Source organism: Bombus pascuorum, chromosome 15 (assembly GCF_905332965.1).
Source record: "Bombus pascuorum chromosome 15, iyBomPasc1.1, whole genome shotgun sequence".
Classification (NCBI taxonomy): domain Eukaryota; kingdom Metazoa; phylum Arthropoda; class Insecta; order Hymenoptera; family Apidae; genus Bombus; species Bombus pascuorum.
Genome location: NC_083502.1, coordinates 4223370 through 4245417, shown reverse-complemented (window position 1 = coordinate 4245417; position 22048 = coordinate 4223370). Strand labels below are relative to the sequence as shown.

The window sequence follows — 22048 nt, the reverse complement described above, 5'->3', positions numbered from 1 at the left end:
GTAACTTTAATCAATTTAATATTTTTCTTTTTCAAGGCTTTTCTTAAATCATATTTATATATAGTCTTACAAACTAAAACGAAACATATATTTCCAAAAAACACGTTTTAACTTAGAAATTAATAATAATCAATATAATAAATGTAGAACAAAACAGCATCGGCGATTCCTTTCCTTTTTTTCTTTACACAGGCAATAAACAATGATAACAATAATAACAAACACTCAACAGATGATGCCACATTCAAACAAGACTTAAAGATGGACTTCGTTCATTTTTTTTTTCTTAGTTTAGCAAGCAATCTTATTTATTTTGGTACTCGATAAAATTCAATAATCATATGTTACAATATTGAGCCAGTTTTTAAAACTGTAGCGATAGTAATGATAATAATATAATAATAGTAATATTTTTTTTCTCCTAAGTAACTTAAACGCAATACGCTATTTTTTATCAGATAATATTATATTATTTAGTACCTAGTAAAACTTAAATGAATTCTGGCCGGAGCCATGCGATAGGATTATCTAATTCTAACTATAGGACCATTTATCCACGTGCTTCGAGTTCTTTCTTCCTTTTCTTCCTTTCCTGTTTGTCGAAAGCGATGATATTTGTGACGATACTTGAACAGTGTAAGCAATCAAGCTTACGAGTCGATATTTTCAAGTTAAAAATCCAGTCTATTCTCGTTTTTTTTATATTCATTAGAACTGATGTGAAATTATCGAAGTATGAACTAGTTGATCCATATTATACGTTAGATTTTATGGATACGTTAACTACGAGGAATCGATGTCACTTTCCAAAGATACTTTTCTATTCCACAGAGATATATAAAACAGAGAAAGAACATTTTTTTCATTGTATGTTGAACTATTTCTAGCTATTCGTCGATAACGAGAAGTTTCTACAAATACACGGGTGACATCATATAAAGTGCACTTCTTGCATAAAAAGGTATATTTTGATACGGTTCAACCAGTTCATCGACAGACGTAAATATGTTTTTGCCGAGAGAAAAAAAAAGAGAAAGAATTCTTCCTTCTTCTTGCACTAAGATTCAAAGTTCTTGTGTTATTATGAGTAAACAGTTGTAACATTGCTTTTGTAACAGTCTTCCCTGTGATTCGTGAAAGTATGTGAGTTTAAAATTGTCTACTCGTGTTTACTAAATTTGAGTATACGCCGATGCCGACAGGAATTAGTAATCAATGATCAAAGTGACGATCTTCTTTTTACTCCCCTAGATTTATATCGACAAAATTCTTCTGGCGAATTATCTTTCTTCCTCTTTTTCCATGGAGAATTCCACAGCTCCAATCGTTTGTCGATTTTCTTTCTATATGCTGGTCGCACTGTCAAGTGCAATTATTGTCAGCTATGATCAAGTCCTGAGTAATAGCCAAAACAATTCTTTAATACGGTTTAATTACTTTTTATCTCTTTCATCTCTAATAAAGATAGCATCAAACTTTCCAGCGGAGACATACACATGTTTTCTGTGAAACTTCTATTTAATAATTTCTATACCGTGCCTAACATTGCACGTCCTTCCGTTATACAATATTGCTAAGTTTTTTCTTTCGTTCGGATTTCGCCATTGACAGGATTCTTTTAAAAGTTCAAACATTTCGACAGCATATTTGGACTGGAGGTACGTGTATCATAGACAATACTGAAAATTATGCATGTAGAATGTCATACGTGCACAACTATAGCATACAGCTTTTCCTAACGGTCTCTGTTTTCGTCGCAGCATTTCATTTATACCGCGAAGATGACCACGGTACTCCCAATCCGTCCAATCCGTCGTTTTGAACGCATTTAAAATAACTCGGAGATATTTCATCTTTTTTCTCAGTCGCGTAAACAAAAAGGGTAAACTTTTGTTAATGTGGTACGTGTGTTGAAACGGAAATTCTTCCTGGCGAAAGGAAGCGTATACGCGGTGAGAAATGATAGTTTTGCCCACTTATCCTTGAATAAATCAGTGCGCTATTTAAAAACTGAATTTGCATTATACAATTGCTACTCTTCGTATTGATCGATTGACAGGTTCAAGCTACAACCGGTTCAGGACTGCAAGGTTGCAGCTCGGGTTCATTTTGAGGTTCTGTTGTATTTGTAGTGGCGGTACTGGCCGTGTTTGGATCATGATTTGGATCTGGATCTGGTGTTACCGCCGCCCACTGTGTGGTATATGGTGCAGCTCCTGCCTGTCTTCTGGCTTTTCTCTTTGCACGTCGTTGTTCCATTACTAAGCGCAGACGTCTCATCTTTCCCTTAGTTGCTTCATTCTCCTTTGACAGTTCCTCTATAATAATAAATAATAAAGTTACAGATCTACTTTTCCTTAATGTGTTATAGTCGATTTGTTTACCCTTTGAGTGTTTAGTAAAATAATTAGATATATTTGAGAAGGATGTTAATTTTTCTTAATATACAATTATTTTTAATATTTTTGAATTAATATTTTTAAATATAGAATTTATGTTTTAATTTCTCTTAGACAAACGAATCACTAGGTATTTCTTGGTATTGAGTTTCTGAGGTCACAATTTTGCTGAGAAACAACAAAGATTATACACAGATGGAATAATGGATTTATAATTTAATAATTTTATTAATTTTCATTTTAATAATGAAATTATTGAACATAATTGTATTATTGCAAAATGTCAGAACAAAGTTTATAATTTCTGCTAGTAAATGTTTAAACCTTATTTGATAACCCAATATTTCATTGTTTACATATTTTTCTTTCCTCAATTTAATAGTAAGATTTCTATAAAATATCTTTGTATGAAGCACAGATTGCAAGGAACTAAAAATTCATGCACTTCTGCATATTTCATATGTCCATACTACATATAGATTAAACACTCAAAGGGTTAAGCTGGATTTCTAGAGTACCAGTAGAGTAACCAGGATTGGAGGAATCATGACAACCAACAATGGGTGTTGGGGCACCATTTATAGTGGTTGTTGTTCCAGTTGAGGACGGAGAAGTTGAAGACTGCTGGCGGTTGCTAGAGTGCCTGTGATGGTGCCTATAATGACCTGCAGTAGCAGCTGGTGTGGCACATAGCAAATCATTAAGAATGTGAATGATGGTACTTATATCTCTTTTAGGACGCCCGTGTCTATCTTGAAGAGCAGGATTTAAGGTCCCACTAAATGTACCAGAGTATACACCCTTTCCATGATGATGCATACTCTCTATTATTGCACCTTGTCTGCGTCTTGCATTTTCCTATGTTCCAAAAATTGTATGTGGTTACTCACTGCATTAATAATTTAATAAAAAATATTAATATTAATTTCACTGTGTGTTTCACATTACTTTGAATTTACACTGTATGCATTCGATTACAAAAATACCATAGAATCACAAAGATAGAAAGGAAAATTGATATTCTTCTAATTACAAAATAAACAAAGCAAAAAGAAAACACATTTAAGAACCTAAGAGAGTCTCTAAAAAACGTGCTTTACAATATATTTTTTATATTTATTATTATTTAAAAAAGCACAAAGACGTTTGGCGGTTTAGTTTTTCACATCTCTTAAGATCTTAACAAACACACAGCGCTAACGTATATACGAAATAGTGGTACACAGGGGGAACTGGCATCGGTAACAATGTATACCTCTGCGAGGTCGACCCGCGAGGTGAGTACCTCAGAGGAGAGCTGCTTAAGTTTCTGCGTCAAGTTACGAGAAGCTTCAGCTAGCGCCCTGGTGTCTAAGGTTGCGGCCTTGGAATTCTGCTCAGCCAATGAAGAGGTAGGACTCTGAGGACTAGCATCCCCATCCACAGCATTACTCCTGGTGGAATCTGTACCGTTAGTGGATTGTTGGCCATGGTGGTGAGCGGTGCAGAGCTTCTTTCTTGGCGGGGTTATGTCGTAGGGCACTGATTCCATGCATCCATGTCCAGTAGAGGTAGATTGTTGTAGGTGGTCCACGGAAGATGAAGAGGAGGAAGGTTGAGAACTGTTGGACGAATTGATGGATTTGTTTCTTGAGTGGTGGTGATGATGATGGTGGTGATGGTGATGGTGGTGGTGATTGTGGTGATGGTGGTGATGATGGTGGTATAGAAGGCAAGATTGACAAGCATTGGAGTTCCCATTGGGTGACACTGAGCCGTGGCTGCTGCCAGTTCGAGTGGCTGGCGCTTGGCTAGCACAGAAGGACGAATGTGGTGAACTCGGCAAGTAAGAGGATGAGGATGAGACCGAGGAGGCAGTTGTGGTGCGGCTTGAACAGACTGGACTGGTTGTCGTAGTGGCTGTCGAGAGACTGGTACTGCAGCTAGCTGCTGCGTGTAACGCCGAAGCCAGACTGCTTATCAGGGAAGAAGTCCTCGCAGCTGCGGCTCCATTTTGTAACTTAGCAGAAGCGCTGCTGGTCGAACGCGCAGCCAATACAGTGGACCGTCTACTTTGCAGAGAAGTTGATACGTGGCTAGTGGGTAAATTAGACCCGTTCGAACTATTTCCACCGATAGTTAACCCAGTGGTATTGCTAGATGCCTGATTGGCCGTTGGCGAGGCTGGAGTTACTGTAGATAGTTGTAGCTGTATCAGCATCATGTGATCCCCTAGTCGCATCGTGAGATTCAGGGGAGCTTTGCCGGACAGAAAATCGTTCACCTGAGAATCATTCAAGCTCTCCAATGCTTGCATCACGCTCTGCTCTGGTCGTTGTGCCTGAAAATATATAATATATCTTAATTAGAATCTAGCGCACAATTTAATTTTTATTAATTCATCCCATTCCAGTAATCTAGGAACGAAATTGCGATATATAGACAGTTATTTCCATTGTCACAATATTGTCTGACCTAATACATACTTCTTGCAGAAAGAAAAAAACCGACTAGAAATGTAAGAAAGCCGATAAAAATGCGTGACACGATTCGATCAAGTGTTTACCGCTAAACGGCGTTTAAATACTTTTACAGGATAAAAGGCAACAATCGGAGAGCCGAGATGGAAGCCGTACACGACCAAGAATTGCAGATTAGCTAATTCCACTCTACCAATTTTATGGCTCCGGTATTAGCAGTCAAACATCTGAATCAGTCGCTTTCTACATCCTATTGTATAACCATGATCAAACAACTTTGATCTTATAGAAAAATCTTTTACATAATATAATTTGGAAAATCCAAAACCTAATATATTTTTTTTCTTTGAGTATACTGGCTTTTTTCGAGCGACTATACGTTCTTGCGCGAGTCCAACTATTGAAAAATCGTGGCAGAATTGAAAGCGACCGCTGGTAAAGTGACCTACGAAGTGAAACGCCAATATCTCATAACGCTGGTATCGCCTATTCATTCAGGCAAAAGATGAGGTTGAATCGATGAGCTCACGACAAGAGATGGAAACGCGAGAAGACCTGCAGAAGAGAGGAAACCTCGCGGAACCGAGGCTCAGACCCTAGACGGCACAGCTAGGCATCCCCCGGTACACCTAACGGACTTCCTTTCACTGACGGTCATCGTATATTCGGTAATTCAATTTACATTCGTTTTACAGGAAATCTGAACTTCGATGAATGGACCCTGTGTCATCTCAACCACGTAATGTTTCTCTCTTTCTCCGAAACTTCCACAAAACTTCCCAGTTCCCATTAGTGCGAAGCTGATCAAATAAAACAGATTAATGTTATATCAATAATTTTTTAACCAATTAGATTCAATTAGCGAATCATTCAGTAATTTATTATCGATTCAATTTATATATTTAATCATCTCTATTCCTTATTTTTTCCTATAATTATTATTAGTAATTTTATAAAAAAGATAGCTTTCATGTTTCAACTATAAAAGATTCACGAATTATTATTAGAAGATCGCAGGGATTCCCATGGATTCTCGTTGCAATTACTACAGGTCAGAGAACCCCTGTCAATGCCACGGAGCACTGTGAGTGCCGCAACGACCGTCGACAAAGCCAGTGGCGCCACACTCGAAGCGCAACCTGCTATCAAGCCAGGAACGTACACCATGAATCGTAAATACCCGTGTGTCTGACGCCTCTCCGCCGGAGTCTGGTTCTACCCCACCAAGCGTTGTGTTGCTCAGGCATATCTGAAGTGGTGGTGAGTCGTATCGCAGGATAAGGAAAAAGTATTTACACTTCGAAAAGAGAACTTTGGGTTGCAACAGCCGATGGTAGGGGTATCGTTGCACGAGTAACGCTTACGATTTATGATTTACGCACCACGTGTCAACCAGAGATACTGCCAGAAATTCTTAATACGACATAAATGACAAATTACGTTAATACCAGCGTCCCCAGTTGTAACGTCCGCACTTTACACGTGTAGATAGATCTTAACCGATTTTGAATGCGTCTTATGTAGAGTCTATCAGAAGATAATATATTACTGAGCAATGCTACATTGTAGCCAATTGTTAAATATTGAGTTGTTCTTAAAGTTCGTAGCGATTATATAAATGCTACTTCTAATTTGAATACTAAAGAGAACCAAGGAGAAATATCGAGGTTCGTTAATAAAACAGGTTTCTGTTTTCAGCATGATAGTGTTGAACGTCATATACCTAAAAAATTTTGGATCACAACTGAAACATTCTGTTCTATCCATCAGTCAATGAATATAGTACACCTTCATTATTATTTATCCTAGTCTTTACAAACTTATTAGAGCGACATAAACAAGAAATAAAATATTGTAAAAGCTTGCAAAAGCTATTCAAAGAAATTCTACAAAAATGTTCCTTTACTTTCACTAGGAACTTTTTAAACAACCTAATATTTTGAACCTCACAAAGCAACTGGAATATGGTTGCTTTCCCCTAACCTTGAGAATTTGCCTTTCCTTTGGTACATGTTTGAACCATCTGGAGATGGCAACTAAAATAGGAACTCTCACTCGTTACGACTTTCCAAAACACTCATCCAGAATTTCTCTACAATATGGTATAGACTTTAACAAAGGAGATTCATTTTATAACATTCTGTGTTCCAAGTATTACATTGCGGTTAGACTATCAGTGACTGGAAGATAAAAAGTCGCGTCGCGATGCGACCTTATGACTCTTCTTTCTATCTCATTGAAAGAAACGAAGGAAGAACAAATATGACATCATCGCATTCTTACGGTTTTCGTTATTCAAAGCGGTACAATTTGGTTTAAGACACGACAGTGTGATCAGCTGTCTTCACCCTCGCTCAACAATGTCTGTGATTATTAAATTGAGCCAGTTGCAGAAACGATACATTAACCTGGTCCTAGCGCGCTGTCCAATTATCATTTAACGCCCTTTGGATATGTTCCTCTGAAAATAACGCGGAAACGTCAAAGAAGCTCTGCTCTGATCTGCAGAATTTCCACGGTCGATCAATAAAACTTCTCCACTAGCCAAGTAGATATTACCGGAGTCGCCTATCAAACTTTCAACCTGTCTAAAGAAGTCTCATTCCAGTACTACTATGCAGGAGTCTGTAACACGTATGGCTATACATACGTTCTTACATTTCGTGATCGATATCACCTTTCATTCTCTAGCTCAGGAGTTCACATATGTATACATATATTCCTCTAGCTTACTAATTTTCACTAAAACACGAATATAATCTATTTGGTGGATACAACGTTTTTAATCTCAGAGGTTGAGAACCCTCAATACATAGCACCGGTTTTTTTCAAATAAAGGTCAAGAACCACCGCTACGTGCTCATGAATGAACAGTTAACGTAGTACTACGTTTTTACAGGTGCAACCATACAGAGCTATGTTCCTCCATACTCCTAGAGAGCCAATATATACGAGGAATACCATATATGGTATTCTATAGACAAAGAATACTACATATATAAGAGCAAAACTACAATGGCTACAAAAAGTACTTATAAACACCCTTATTTTCCAATGAAGTGTTTGCTTATCAGGTTTCACATTTTATTCTCACAGGATTAAATTTTTCTAATCAAATGAAAATAATATACTAATGACATGAAATTTAATGCACTTGAACTTAATGAATTAGCATATAAATACTATAATTAATACAATGGTGTGCAAATATCTTTTGTAGTCATTCTATATAAACAAAGAATAAGTATTGAATCGGTCGAAAATTTCATAGCGTTTTTTTCATGAATTTCTATCAAATAACAAAACGTTCGAACAAATACTAGAAAGAAAACGTCCAGAATTGAATATAAATTTTCAGCCTGATTTCAAATGTTACTTATTACAGTATTAGGGGTTTAAAATGTTTTTACGGGATGAAGTTACAGATGAGAAAATTGAATTCTAGATAGATCTTTCTTCATTTCTGACTACCAATTTTCTAAACAACCTAATGTAAGGTGCGTGTCGATCCGAAGAGCCAGAGAGCCGATTAGGCTGGCCAACTATGTTGTGCGAAACCGGCGTATGTCTCGCCCCGTTTCTTCGTAACCACCCACGAAAGAACGTCGGGCGTGTATAGAGTCACCGTAGCAGTGATCGTGGTCGCGAAGCATAGCTACACACATATACACACCCTACATATGAGTACACTTTAAAATTGACTGCGGGTGACCGAGACTCGAGCGGGCGGTCCCCTTGACAGCCATGCGAACGAGTCTCGGTCGCGATAAGGACCCGTGTGCCAGCGCTGTTGCCAGTGCCTCGAGCACAGGCCTAGAGAGACTATTTCAATGAGAGAGAAAGACCGTGTATCCTTTGTGTATGCGCGTGCACTCGGTGTATGCACGGGCCAGCTTCGTTTTTATTGATTCAAACCGAATAACCTAGCAGAGATGGTTAGCTTGATTCTTCTGATTTCGTTCTCATGGAACATTGACCAAAGGAAATCTAAAGAGCCTTCTTCTTTTCACGGATGTGGGATGATGGTGGGAACAGGAACAGGAACAATTATGTAGAAATCATTTAAAATACAGGATTGAGTAAATGATTTAACGTTATAGAATAATCAAATTGCAATAAGATAAAAATAACGGTTCTGGAGTGGAAGTACTGCTCAGTTATAAAAAGGAATAATTACAGAAACTTTGTGACCAATGGAAATACCTCTAAGGTGTCACGACAATAGAAGGATGGTGCAAGATGAACAAAGAAAAGTATGACGCAATAGTACTGGAAAATAAAACACTGACGATACAGTGGCCGAGAAACCAAGTGACCCAATGATACACGAACCAAGTTAACGGCGTTTATCCGGATCACAATTCCACACATGTTTTCTGTCTTTCGTGGGAACTCTTCTTTTATGGATTCTTCGTAGAGCAAAAAATAAGCAACATTTAAAAAAAAAATCCCATGAGATTCGACTTCTGTTCAGAAATAATCTCGTACAGCTTAGACCCTAAAGCTTACTCTTCCATTCGTAATTGACAATGGTAGTAATCAATAATCCATTTATTTCATAGAAACTATGCTTTATGATCTTTTGAGATCATAATTACTTTCTGCATTATAAAAAGAAGGAATTGAATTTACATTAAGATAACAAGTTGGTCTATAGTAATCTAGGTAGTTCTATTAGGTTTTTATCGCCAAAAATATGCAATTGACTTACCAATAGGCCGGTTTCCACGCTCGGCAGCAGCGTAAGCCGACTGCCATCTTGTAAACGATTTTCCTCTAGCGTTCCCTCACGCAATTGTCTGAAACACACAAATTTCCAGTTAAATTTGTCAATAAAACTTTGCGTTAATGAAATCAGTGCCAAAATTGTTATACATTAAGGGCAACATATGAATATCACAAAATAGTTTTATTGAGAAAATTAAGATTCAATATTTTAGCCCATTAGAAAAGAAAAAACGTTTAATAAATTTAACTGTATTGTTCATAAATTGACATTTATATTTTATAGTATATATTATATTTAGATATTATAAAGAAGAATGATTAATAAAATATTAGTTATTTTTATCTGTGTTTTACTTCAATACAGAGTGGACGTTCTTTGTTTTTATCTAATCCACCAAATCCTTAATATTATCTTACGGAGACACTTTAATTTAAAAATAACATTATAATTATTGTGACTTGATTCTGGTAGTTTGGCAGTCCCAATTCTCACAAATAAAATGTGTTATAAAGTGGAAAATCACGAAAAATGGATACTCCTCGTTTTTCCCCTTAATCTCCATATGTTGTTTTGCAATACATTGCCTGATAATTGCGGGCAATTCCAACACTGAGGCGTTACCCTTATCGCAGGCAGTATGATGCAGTCATTTTTACTATTGTGACCTCTCATAACTAACTTTATCTCTGCCCATGGTCAAAGTTATATTTCATCAAAAACTGCCTGTAAGAACATATCGCTAATTACATGTAATTACTGTTATAGAAACATCTATTTATTTTTTATGCAACATCTACGAATAAGCGAATGTGTAATCAATTACGATAATCAGTAGAAACTTCAATACCACGCAAAATTACATAAATCGTAGGCGTCAATGTTTTAAAAACCTCTGTGACGTTAGCGTTAGTCATCATGCTGAAAGTAAGGGACAAGAAAATGATAACATAGTGGCAAGATCCGAGAGATTAGACAATACGATAAGTTGCTCTATCGTCACAACAGACATCGAATGAAGCAGCAAATAGCGTACAGGGAATTGATATCGACTGGCAATGTTGCGAGCCGCAAGAATCACTGTGCAACTCCTTCCGCAAAATGTTTATACCTATAACACGTTATTCCTATATTTCGTATAATTAGAATTGGGATTTTCCATGAGTATATATAAAATTTCATAATTATATTTCATAATTAACTACCTATATATATATATTAAACATTATAGGTTAAGCTAGATTATATACTGTAGAATAAGCTATAATTAGAATATCGATGACTCATTTCTCATAACATACAAAAGAAAGATATAGAAATTTGCCTCTTTCAAAAATTTCAAAATTAAGTAATCTAGTCTAACTACAGTTAATTCCTAACCTAACCACATTTTCACTTTTTGAATGAACTGAATTGAAGTTGAATTGTAGGATTTTTCTTTCCAGTTGTGTTCTCAGATGGAAATAAGATAGATTTAGGGAATTTGTTAAGACTTAACCGACAACGAAGACCAGGTCAACGTTACGCCATTGTTACGTCCAGAAGCGGCACCGGGATTATACAACGCGGGGTAACGCCCGATTGAAATTTATTAGCTATGTTTCTTCTAATAAGGAGATAGATTGTTCGTAAGACGTGTTTCCAAGCAGCGTTCCTTATTATCGTTATAACATGGCGAAACGTATGTATTTACGTTCGAAAGTATTAACTAGTCACTGAAATGATTGCGAAAATACCAACATTCCTTCGTCAGCGTTCGTATAATTGACTTCAATTCTGCAAATGCATATACATTCCACGAACTCGTTCGGTACTACCTCCGCAGAGAATCCACTATCAATTAGAGAGACTTAAGGCAAACATCAATTTTTTTAAATATACTTTAGAGTTTGGAGGAACCAAATATCAAAGCCTAAGGTTCATCTTCATACTGCGATTAGATTATTCCTTATATGTTACACAAGTTGTATTAAAAATTATACCTGCAACCTTCTGCACAATAATTTGATTAATAATATTGGTGAATCGACAAGTTACAAATTGTAGCTTACGTATTTATGTTAACAATTTCCCAATTTTACATCAAATAAGGTAATCAGGGAGAAACTAAACAACAGGAAACTGTTTCGTTATCAAACTCGTTACTACTGTGCAAAATAAATTAATTGACATTAATAACCTATAACTTGTAACTTGTAAAATTTCGTTAATAATAATTAGACCGAGGAGTTTTATATACTTATAGGAAATTTGAAAGTGCAAAATTGCACAAAATGCACATAATATGAAAAATATATAAAACACCTAAAGTATACTACTTTCTATAATACTTGGTAAGTAAAGCAATTTTTACTGAGATTATACTTTGTTAATTATATTCTCAAATATGAATTTACATAAAAATCTGCAATCTAATAATAATATTAATTCAATTATGCAGAAGGGACCTAGCATGCATTCTTAAATAAATAAAAAAGGATTTCTTATTTAGAAATTGATTTAGAGCAGAGACATCTATCGATTGATCGGCATTGAAAGAGGAAGTATGAGGGTGGCGGATATTCGCGACCCTGGCGCCACTTGCGCGGACTCCAACGGGCTTAACGGTTTTTCTGAAGATCCTGGTAAGATCAAGTCTTTGACCTGTATACGTTTCTACGATCATCTCGGATAAGTATGTACCCTCTTTTTCAAAAACTATTACTATTATTGAAGCCCCAAAAATCTAAACTTATTCTTTCATGAAAACCAGGTATCAATTCTTTGATTTGAATTCTAACTGACAAAGTACTGGAACGTAAATATTTAAAATAATGAGCATATGACTGGAAGGGAGTTTTACGACATAGATACGTCTTCTGAGAAGTTTTATCGGTTTCGGATGAGTCGACAAAAAACAGAATCGAATTGTTTGTTTGAATGGATAAGCATACACAGACGGTTGCAATTCGCATGATAAATAAGTCGTTCATAGGATAAAGTGGATAACTCCACTATTTTTAAATTTTTGAGATTTTAATGCCAAAGTATTTGATTGATGCTTTAGATTGCGGATTTTTACACATTATATTTTTGGGAATATGATCAAAAACCCAGACTCGATAGACAATTGTTGTACCTATCAAATGTTATACAAAGAACTATATTTTAAATATCTTATATATTTTTTCATATTATGTGTATTTTGTGCAAATTTCTTATAGATGCATAAAAATCTACAGTTCATTTATATTGTGTAATTTATCAATTTTCTCTAATTTGTATTTAGTGGCGTTAACTGTCCTGACAAATAAGCGGTACAAATAATAAATGCAGCATCCACAATGATCAACAATGTATGTACACAAAATATAGTTAGAAAAACCAAATGAACTATATTTCCAGTATGGACCTCTATGAATGAAAAAGAGAAAAGCGTGCTACGTGAATGGTGCTAAGAATAAACTACGTCTAAATTCGAACATATATAAATACATAAAGTAAAGGAATACTAAGAATATTCTTATCGCTAATGTGATAAATATTGTTTTCTCCTTCGTTACTCTCTAAGGTCATGAAACCTATTTGTAATAATACCGTTGTTCACTATCATTTCTCTTACTAATTACAAAATCGCAATTAATTACACATTTCTTTTATAGTAACGGTAAAAAATTCCTAAATGAATAGTAGTCGATGATAAAAATAATTGGATGGAAAAGTTTACTCCTTGTTTGTGCAACGAGGATGAGTAACAGGTATGAGGCTCTCGATGACACATGCTTAATCGTGGCACAAAACGGTTAAGGTAAGGTTGCATTACACCTTGTTTTTTACGTGATCCAAGTCGCAACCAGAAGATAAATGTATTATCTTTTAGATAGAAAATCTATTCACAAACTTAAAAATAATATTATTTGTGATAAAGATTATAAATCTTCAACAACCATATAGAACAAAAACACACGAAAATTTGTAAAATGGTGAAAAGCAAATTTGATGAAAAGAGAAGTACACGAACACTAACTAATTCTGACAGTTTCACAGGGAAAATAACGCTAATACGGGCAAATTAAAATCGTCGGTCCATTCTGTATTTAGTGCGATACGCACGAACTGAAGATGCAGTAGAATGAGACAGAAAGAGACAAATGGAACGCATACGGCAAACGGGCTAACAATGTGCACGTGTCGCATTTACACCGACAGGAGAAGCGAGAGGGCACACACATTAACTACGTAGCGAAGAACCGGCGTGTGCTACCTGCGCCTGAAACTGGCCTGGCAGGCACAAGGGAACAAATAGCGATGGGTATTCGTTTCTCATCGATGCAACTCTTGAAAAAGACATGATACTTTCGTTGGAAACGCTCAACTGTTTTACACACAATTACAATTATATTTAATCTTGCTGTTCTCCTCACACCTTCCTTAGATATATATATATATATATAAATATAATAATAATATAATAAATAAATATTAAACAATATAAACAATATAAAAAACAATATAAATAAATATAATAAAAATTTCTAAATATATATATATATATATATCTTTATTCTTCTTTAGAAATTTTTATTCATAATAAATGTGGAACATACAAAGCAATACCAAAATCAAATATTTAAATAATGTCTATACTTTAATAATATTTATTGAAATATATATATAGATCTGAAGAGAACAAGATTAAAATCAGGGAATTTCCAAAACTTACATCTTGTAAGCTACTAACTGAATACAGGTTCTCAGTTATTCAGTAATTTAAATTCGAATTTACAATATATGACTTTTCAAAGTCCTGTGTGATTTCCTAGAGTTAGAGATACAACCGAAGAAAAAATGTAACGACAATTGCTATATAAAATCGAAATGAGAGAAATATAAAGAAAAAGGGGAGAGGCAACTCAAGAAGAGGAATAAACAGAAAGAGAGAAAATTCCAGCGATATGTTGCGTACAGGAATAGCCAATCCTGTCGTCTTTTCCATCCGACTGTTTCTCTTTCTTCTTCTACCTCTCACTGCAGAGGGCTGTCACCGTTCCACTTTACGAGAACGCGATTCCCGAGATATTCTACCTACTACACCACCTCCACCTCCTCCTACTTCGAGTCTATGGTATGCCAACCTTCCTCTCCACCATGTTTCTCTTGCGTGCTTGCACGAAGGAGGAGGATCAGTCCGAGCGGCGGCCCCCACGACGCCTACGAGTATTATGCCCACTCTCTCTTTTTCGTTTAGAGCATCAATGCTGTTTTCGTTCTTCCTTTCGCACTTTTCAACCAACAATATCGTATGCAGTAGTATGCACACATTCACCTACCATTTCTTTCTTTTTCCTATGAGGGGTCGTCTACACCTAATTTTCTCTTCGAAATCAAATCGTGAGAAAAATTATCCGAAATCAATCGTCTGTTCCATCGATTTATCGGTAATTTCAAAGCATGTGATCTGAATTTTTCTTGTATTATAATAAATACGGTATATAATATTCTAGCAATTTATAATTAATATAACGTTTACACCTATTATTTATGACAAACAGGTCACGATTCAAAACGATAGTAACACGTATTATGTGTACATACAATACTGCCTTGGTAACTGGTCAGCTATCAAGGGAGGAGTCTACATGAATAAAAAAAATTCTGCCTCAGCGTGAAATGAACAGAGACACAGGCACTGATACCCGATACCTATCTCAAGATATAAAGATTCTTTCTTGCAACAATTTACTTAAGGACAGTTAAATACCGAACACGCAAAAAAATGAAAGTTGTACGCGTGCAAAAGAAACGAAAGAGATAAATGTATAATGCTGAAGCTTCTCTTTACAAAGGCGCAAGGTCTAGTGGGGATAGTTACGGTCAATTACCAAAGTAAACTTTAGGCTGGTTAACAAAGTAGTATGTACTTTACATATGCTACTACCTCTAGAAGCCAAACTGATCACCTCCATCGCGCTCAACCACCTAGTTACCAAAAAACAAAACATCAATCGCATACTCCGTTACTAAAATTACAAAATTCTCCAAAAATCATTTTGACTTCTGGGACTCTTACATGCACGTATACTCTTTCGATATACGAACCTTTCCCGATATAGTAAACAAATACGTTCCTTTGCGACCTTCAACCTCTTCGAGATGATCTTCTTGAGATTCTCGACGGTGTCCGTCCGATCAACCGTAAGGTCGAATTGCCCACCGGTAGTCGGCGTGATGCTGATGGTAATTTCGTCGGGCTCGAGGACGGTGGCAGCGACGCAGCCACACCCCGGCTGCGGTGGCGGCGGCGGCGTAGAGGAGGCGGACGATGACGATGACGACGAAGACGATGAGGAGTTAGTAGGGAGTGGAGAAGTAGAGCCAGCCCTTATCGAGCCTTGACCGCAATATTCCGTTGACTGGTCGCTCTGCATCGTTGTAGAATACGTGGAAGAGGTGGTGGCTGTGCCTGACGACGCAGACGAAGAAGCGGTGATGTCGTCGGTGTCCCGTTGGGTCTTCGATCTTTCGTCGTTCTCACTGCTGCCCATCGCCGTCACGTCCGACGGCGGACCCGTGCTACCGTCCATTCTGCCACGGTAACTAACGATACTGGTAGAACCGTATCGCCAACTTGCGCGCACCTACCTCGTTCCAACCCACGTTCTCGCGTCCCGACTACTATGTAATGTGTATCATGCACCCGCACCTGCACCTGTGCCTCCCGGCGTCCTAGCTGTCCGAGACACACTCGTCCGCGTCGCACAACCGCAGTGTCGCCGAAGGTCCGGCCACAGTGTCTTCGGGAACGCGCACGCCACGAGGAACGACGAGGCGAAATACCAACCAACGTAGGGAAAGACGAGGATGGGAAGGGAGAGACGAACTGAGGTGGAGACCAATCTGAGAAAAAAGAAAAGGAAATTTATGAGATCCTTGGAATATTGTATATAGGACTTGTGATTATATAGGTATGTATGATTCTATATAGGGATCCCTAGGGATTAAAAAAAGTTTTCTTACTAGGTGGTATTTTAGTACATCGGTACTGGGAATTGTTCTTAGGAATTGTTGGACACATATATGATTAGGTTCTGTACTTTTGGTCCGTTTTTGTGTAACATAGATGTCCCCTATGCTGCTTGATTCTTTGTTCTTATCGCGCACACACATATACACATCTGCACTAAAGACAAATTCCGCGTACAAACCCTATGACCAGCCACTAGCAACTGAATAGCCGAAAGCCCAGACTTTTGCTAGCTTCCCAGACCGGGCCTAGCTTTTCCAACCGATCAACGGTCAATTAACATAGCAGCGCCATTCCGGAGAATGTACGAATGTCTCCAGAGCGGGATATTTGAATGGGGAAAGATGTTTAGTTTGTTGTTCATGCTTAAAGAATTTATTTAATCCATTAACGCATTGATTGCCATGTGAATGTTATGCATTATGCTTTAAAAGTCGCAATAGATTGAGGTATATTATACTATAATATTGAATTTTTGCAAAATATTATATCATATTTGTGCACTTTTTTCCTGACAATGTTATCTAATAATAAGTCATTTATATTGTTGAAAATTTGTTAATCCATAAAATTTATCTTATTTTAATCATTCTAAAAAATATGATGGGTTACCGATAACAGCCATGACAGTCAAAGTGTAAGGTATTAAGCAATACCTTGTCAAATAAACACGTTAGGAATAGGAATTTATTTCATCTGTTAAATATTATAATGTATATTTTCCTTCAGATACTTGATACATATCATGTGCATTTTGCAAACTTTGGTTACAATAAGGAATTCAAAGGATTTGTTAAATATGGTGTATCTTTTTATTGCTATTTCTTCCATCACCTAGATTTTACAACTTTATTAAGTTTGAAGAAATTGAAATATCTTATAGCACTTATAGCATGATAAACTACTTTTTTTAAATTATAAATTTCTTTTTATACCTCAGATTTGTGGGTTGTATAATATGTGTACTTATTATTCTAATACATTCTTATACTTTACTTTTATACATTGCTTGTATATTTAGTATTCCAATACTCATAATGGATATTCAGAATCTGATATTAACGTAATACGATTTTCATCACCGAGTTTATTCACATTCTTATTGTCCAGCAATTCGATATAAGTTCTGGTAATATTTATTTAATGTGATCTACACATAACAAATCATAATTATTTTTGATCTTTAAAATATAAAACGATTTAAACTATAGCTTTATACACATATACATATACATTAGATTGTTTCTAATGCATATGTCACACATTTTAATATTTTATGATGTGGTGTAATCTTGAAAAACTAAGTATCAAAAATATGTTATTCCGATAGCTTAATGTTACACCTGAAAGATTTCTGTTCCCATAGCTTCCTTCTTTCTTCGCGACGTAGTATTGAAAGAACACATGTATCGAGACAGTACAAGTTAATATTTTTTTTTAAATAAATCAATAGCATTAAGGCCTAAATTTCAGTGTACGCAATGTTTTTTCACACTATTCTACCCATTTTTTTTATCTTTTTTGTTGTAAAAGACATTGATATAAAAATATTCAATATATAAAAATGTAATATATAAAAATATACAGTATACAATAATAAAGTATTCGTGAATGTAGATGATTCTAATACAGAGATATACATAATACATATGTAGATACGCTGTACACTGCATATTTATATTTAAATTATACGAAATTAGTTGAACAAAAAACAACAATCCCTTGCATTATGGCAAGTATTATTAGATACAAGGGTCATGAAAATTCACGACCCGAATTCTTCCGTATCCGGTTCGATAGCCTTGAATTCGTAATTTCCTCTTCCGTCCATTTGCAAATAATACTGAAAATAAACATAAATATAAATTGCATATAATATTAAATATAAATTAGGTAATTTTAAAATAACGAATGATTTTATTCATAAACCTCGTGATGTTTCCAGAGGGATCGTCGATGCGATACTGTGAACAATGTAATATTTGCCTGTCTGCAATACATATACATCGAATCTTCGACGTCAACGCTAACAGCGCTTGTGCATTCGTCTAAAATTGCGAACTGTGGTTTATGATAAAATACTCGAGCCATCTGCAAGAATTGTTCGTAACCAATATTATGCAAGTTCTATATTTTGTCATTTCTGTAATAGATGCTAAAATATCGTACTGCTATGCGCTGCTTTTCGCCACCCGACAAAACGTCCATCCAGTCAGCCACGACGTCCCAACCTTGCCCCTCGTTATTTGTAAGATTTTCTCTCTCTAATAGATGACCCAATTGAACCAGATCTAGCAACTTCTTTAAATCTTCGTCCGTCATATGTCCACGTCTTATCATTTCTGTCTTTGTATGAGGATAAATTACTTGATCTCTCAAGGTACCCAGAGTCATGTAAGGACGCTGAGGTATGTAGAATAATTTCCCTCGCGGAGGTTTGGTAACTGTCCCACTCCAAACTGGCCATAACTATGTTATCAATTTTCCATAATTCGAGATATGAATGAACATATGAAATAAGATTAAGCTATTATTGAAAAAGTTACAACGACTTACTTCTCCGAGTATCCTAAACAAAGAACTTTTTCCGCATCCGTTTGGACCACAAACTAATACATTCATTCCCGATTTTACTTCAAATGATAGTTCTTTGATAAGAATATCCCCGTTAGGAGTTACTAGAGGCACACCATCAAATCTTATGACATTATCTTTGTTCACTATTCTTCCTTCACCCGGACTTCCAATTGGTTCGTCTTTAAAATCAGAAATCATTATTCTTTCGTATTTTCCTGAATTTAGATCATCAAGGACGACCTTTATTTCAGTCACTCTTGCAGTTAATCCTGCTAGTCGCGTTAGTTCTCTGCCGGCTAAAACTAATCTACCTATGGCTTCTGCCAATTTTATTAACATACGACCGTAAGTATAATAACTCTTAAAACGATGGTTAGGGGTTTCCGTGAGCGCAGAGTTTTCCATGAAGAAAGGTATGCTTACTGCATAGAAACCGACCACAGTCCCCATATCTGAAATAAAGATCAAGTTGAAAATTAGTAACAATGTGCAATTAATTACATTGTTAGATATATGGAGATTATCTTACATTTGCCAACGAAATTATCAATTATTCCCATAAGAGTTTTAAACTCTTGACATTTACGAAGATGTGCCATCTACAAAAGAAATATTGGAGTAGACTGTTAACTTACGTGTAACAAGGAAATATTAAGTACATGTATTCTGTAACTTACAAGTTTATGAAAACTACTAAGAATAGTTAATTTTTCTCTGTTATTTCCTTGATAAAATGCAATTTCCTCAGAATTAGTGATTAACCTGGAATTAATATGACGGTATTCACCCTCGAGACGTTGTTCTTTAACTGTCATCTGCCCGATAGGTTTACGTAAATGAGTTATTACTACACCAGCAAAGATGAGATAAGAAAGCATGATTAATGGCGTCTGTAAAATAGACATATATTTTATTATTAATATATTGTATCTCTACATCTATAGAACTTTTATCTCACATACTTCTCCACCAAGATTAGTTGTAAGTCTGTAGACGTAAATAGCAATATCCAATAAAGGTTTTGCAATATTACTGTACAGGTTCGTGCAACTTTCACAAAATTTATCAACATCAGTAGTTAAAAGTTGATCTGGGTTTGCTATACGACTATCCAAATTGCTCATTTTATAATAAGTAAAGCCTCTACAAAAAAAGATTAAAGAATTTATAATTAATTTTCATCTATTATTCCTCATCCTAAAATACATTTCGTCAAAATATATGTTATGGATAGGACAAGGAATTTGACTTACTTAAGATACTGATCCAATAAATTTCGTGTGATATTTGTACGTAACCTCAACTTTGTTTCGTATGTACTATATTTCAGTACGTTGTTCACAACAGATATCTAAATAAATATAATCATGGAAGATTATATCAATAATTTCTTCCAATTGGTAAGAAAATAAAGCTGCTTGGCAGCCTGAATGAAAAGATTTCATTAGCAGCCTATGAAAGCAACTTCTAATTTTTTTACATTGCATCTATCCACTTACCACTGGTATTAAACACAAAAATCTTAGCAGATTTCTTTTGAATGATGGCTTATCCATTCTAAGAATCGACCTAGAAAAGACAAACAAAAACTTAATAAATTTTCATACCATATTTTTAAATCAAGATTGAAAAAAAATATCAAAACATACGCATCTAATGAAGTGATCATGTTTATCATCCAAAAATCACAGATGGATCTTATAGTAAGAGTCCCTGCGATAAGGAGAACAAAAGCCATTTCAAGGGATACTATTGAAGGTATACCAATTTTGAGCAATTGGTACAATTGTCTAAAGAATCTAATATTGACATGAGCTCTTGACCCTTTTGGTTTTTCCTCCTGCAAAAATTATTTCTTCAGTGACTCGTGAAAATATTCAAACATTTATTGTTGCTAACTTTCATATATATATATTATATGTACATATTGTATAAAACATTTTGAAATTTCACTAACACTATAAGGAGACATGACTATCATAATTATATTGATAAAATTTAAAATGTATCTGAGAATGTATACAGAAGTTACATGATATTTACAATATACTTTGCAAAGATTATATAAAGTCATTATTCATTAATAAATAAACCGCAATATTTGGTGAGACCATCTTTAGCACTAATTGTATGTTTAAAATTATTAATCATACTGTATATCAATTTTTTATTAAGTATATGTTTGGAATAAATGTCTTGTAACTTCTATATACATTTACGGATAGGTTTCAAATTTTACTATTATAATCACAATAGTTGTTTCTATCATAGCGCTAACGAAATTTCAAAAAATTTCATATAATGCGCGTAATATAATCATAAAAATTTTTTGTGGTATGTATTCGAATACTATCGTGAACTAATGTATGTACAATGATAAAAATCATTTTCTCTCTTACCTCTTTAATAACATACTGAATATCATTAGTAGACCAGGCATTTCTGCGAGATAAAGTAAATGTTCAATATCACAACAGCGCCAACAATTGCATGTATACGTATGCACAGAGATTTTACCTGCATTTCGCGACCTGTTTCCGGTTTCTCTTTTTTAAGATCCATATTAACGCAGTTAAAGCACAAGCACCAGCTAACGTGCGTCTTGTAGCAAATTTGCTAAATGTCGGTGCCATTCTTTCTACTATGAAAGGTAAAAAATTCAGCTCCGTCTTCCGTGACGGCTACAAGTTACAACGCTACAACACTTCTACGTCTACTTTAAACACTGAGGTGAACAAGTAGTGGGGCGATGAATCAACTACATCGATAAATTTGCAAACTTTGGTCACTATGGTCTACCACACATACTGGTGGTCCCACTCAATGCTGCATTTATTTGCATCGCAAAATTGGTCAAAAATCGATTTTCGAAATTTTCCTTTAT

The 22048-nt window shown here is 35.4% G+C and overlaps 2 protein-coding genes across 3 annotated transcripts; both read right to left on the bottom strand.

Annotated features, from left to right (window-relative positions):
* Position 1: 1 nt before the first annotated feature.
* LOC132914659 (midnolin homolog) lies at positions 2-16829 on the bottom strand. Of its 2 annotated transcripts, none has more exons than XM_060973962.1 (6): positions 16581-16829; positions 15663-16460; positions 9570-9657; positions 3655-4719; positions 2918-3257; positions 2-2318 (listed from the first exon to the last, which is right to left on the bottom strand). In XM_060973962.1, exons 2-6 carry the CDS (start codon positions 16145-16147, stop codon positions 2062-2064), a joined length of 2235 nt encoding a protein of 744 aa, XP_060829945.1. In that variant the 5' UTR covers positions 16148-16460; positions 16581-16829; the 3' UTR covers positions 2-2061. The 2 variants fall into 2 exon arrangements, with proteins under 2 accessions (XP_060829945.1, XP_060829946.1); XM_060973963.1 differs by having other exon boundaries at positions 3685-4719; positions 16581-16827.
* Positions 16830-17376: 547 nt separating this feature from the next.
* On the bottom strand, positions 17377-21987 carry LOC132914660 (ATP-binding cassette sub-family D member 3). Its single transcript, XM_060973964.1, has 12 exons — positions 21682-21987; positions 21564-21606; positions 20814-21004; positions 20664-20733; positions 20418-20515; positions 20127-20307; positions 19842-20054; positions 19694-19763; positions 19144-19616; positions 18757-19056; positions 18517-18678; positions 17377-18430 (listed from the first exon to the last, which is right to left on the bottom strand). The coding sequence occupies exons 1-12, from the start codon at positions 21795-21797 to the stop codon at positions 18353-18355; spliced, it is 1995 nt and encodes a 664-aa protein (XP_060829947.1). The 5' UTR covers positions 21798-21987; the 3' UTR covers positions 17377-18352.
* Between the last annotated feature and the right edge of the window lie 61 nt (positions 21988-22048).

Coding starts and splice junctions, on each gene's coding strand:
- LOC132914660 (XM_060973964.1), bottom strand. CDS start 21,797: ATGGCACCGACATTTAGCAAATTTGCTACAAGACGCACGTTAGCTGGT. Junction 20,516..20,663: donor TTTTGTGTTTAATACCAGTG/GTAAGTGGATAG, acceptor ATATTTATTTAG/ATATCTGTTGTGAACAACGT. Junction 20,055..20,126: donor CAACTAATCTTGGTGGAGAA/GTATGTGAGATA, acceptor TCTATTTTACAG/ACGCCATTAATCATGCTTTC.
- LOC132914659 (XM_060973962.1), bottom strand. CDS start 16,147: ATGGACGGTAGCACGGGTCCGCCGTCGGACGTGACGGCGATGGGCAGC. Junction 4,720..9,569: donor GCGTGGAAACCGGCCTATTG/GTAAGTCAATTG, acceptor ATATATTTTCAG/GCACAACGACCAGAGCAGAG. Junction 3,258..3,654: donor CGCGGGTCGACCTCGCAGAG/GTATACATTGTT, acceptor TTTGGAACATAG/GAAAATGCAAGACGCAGACA.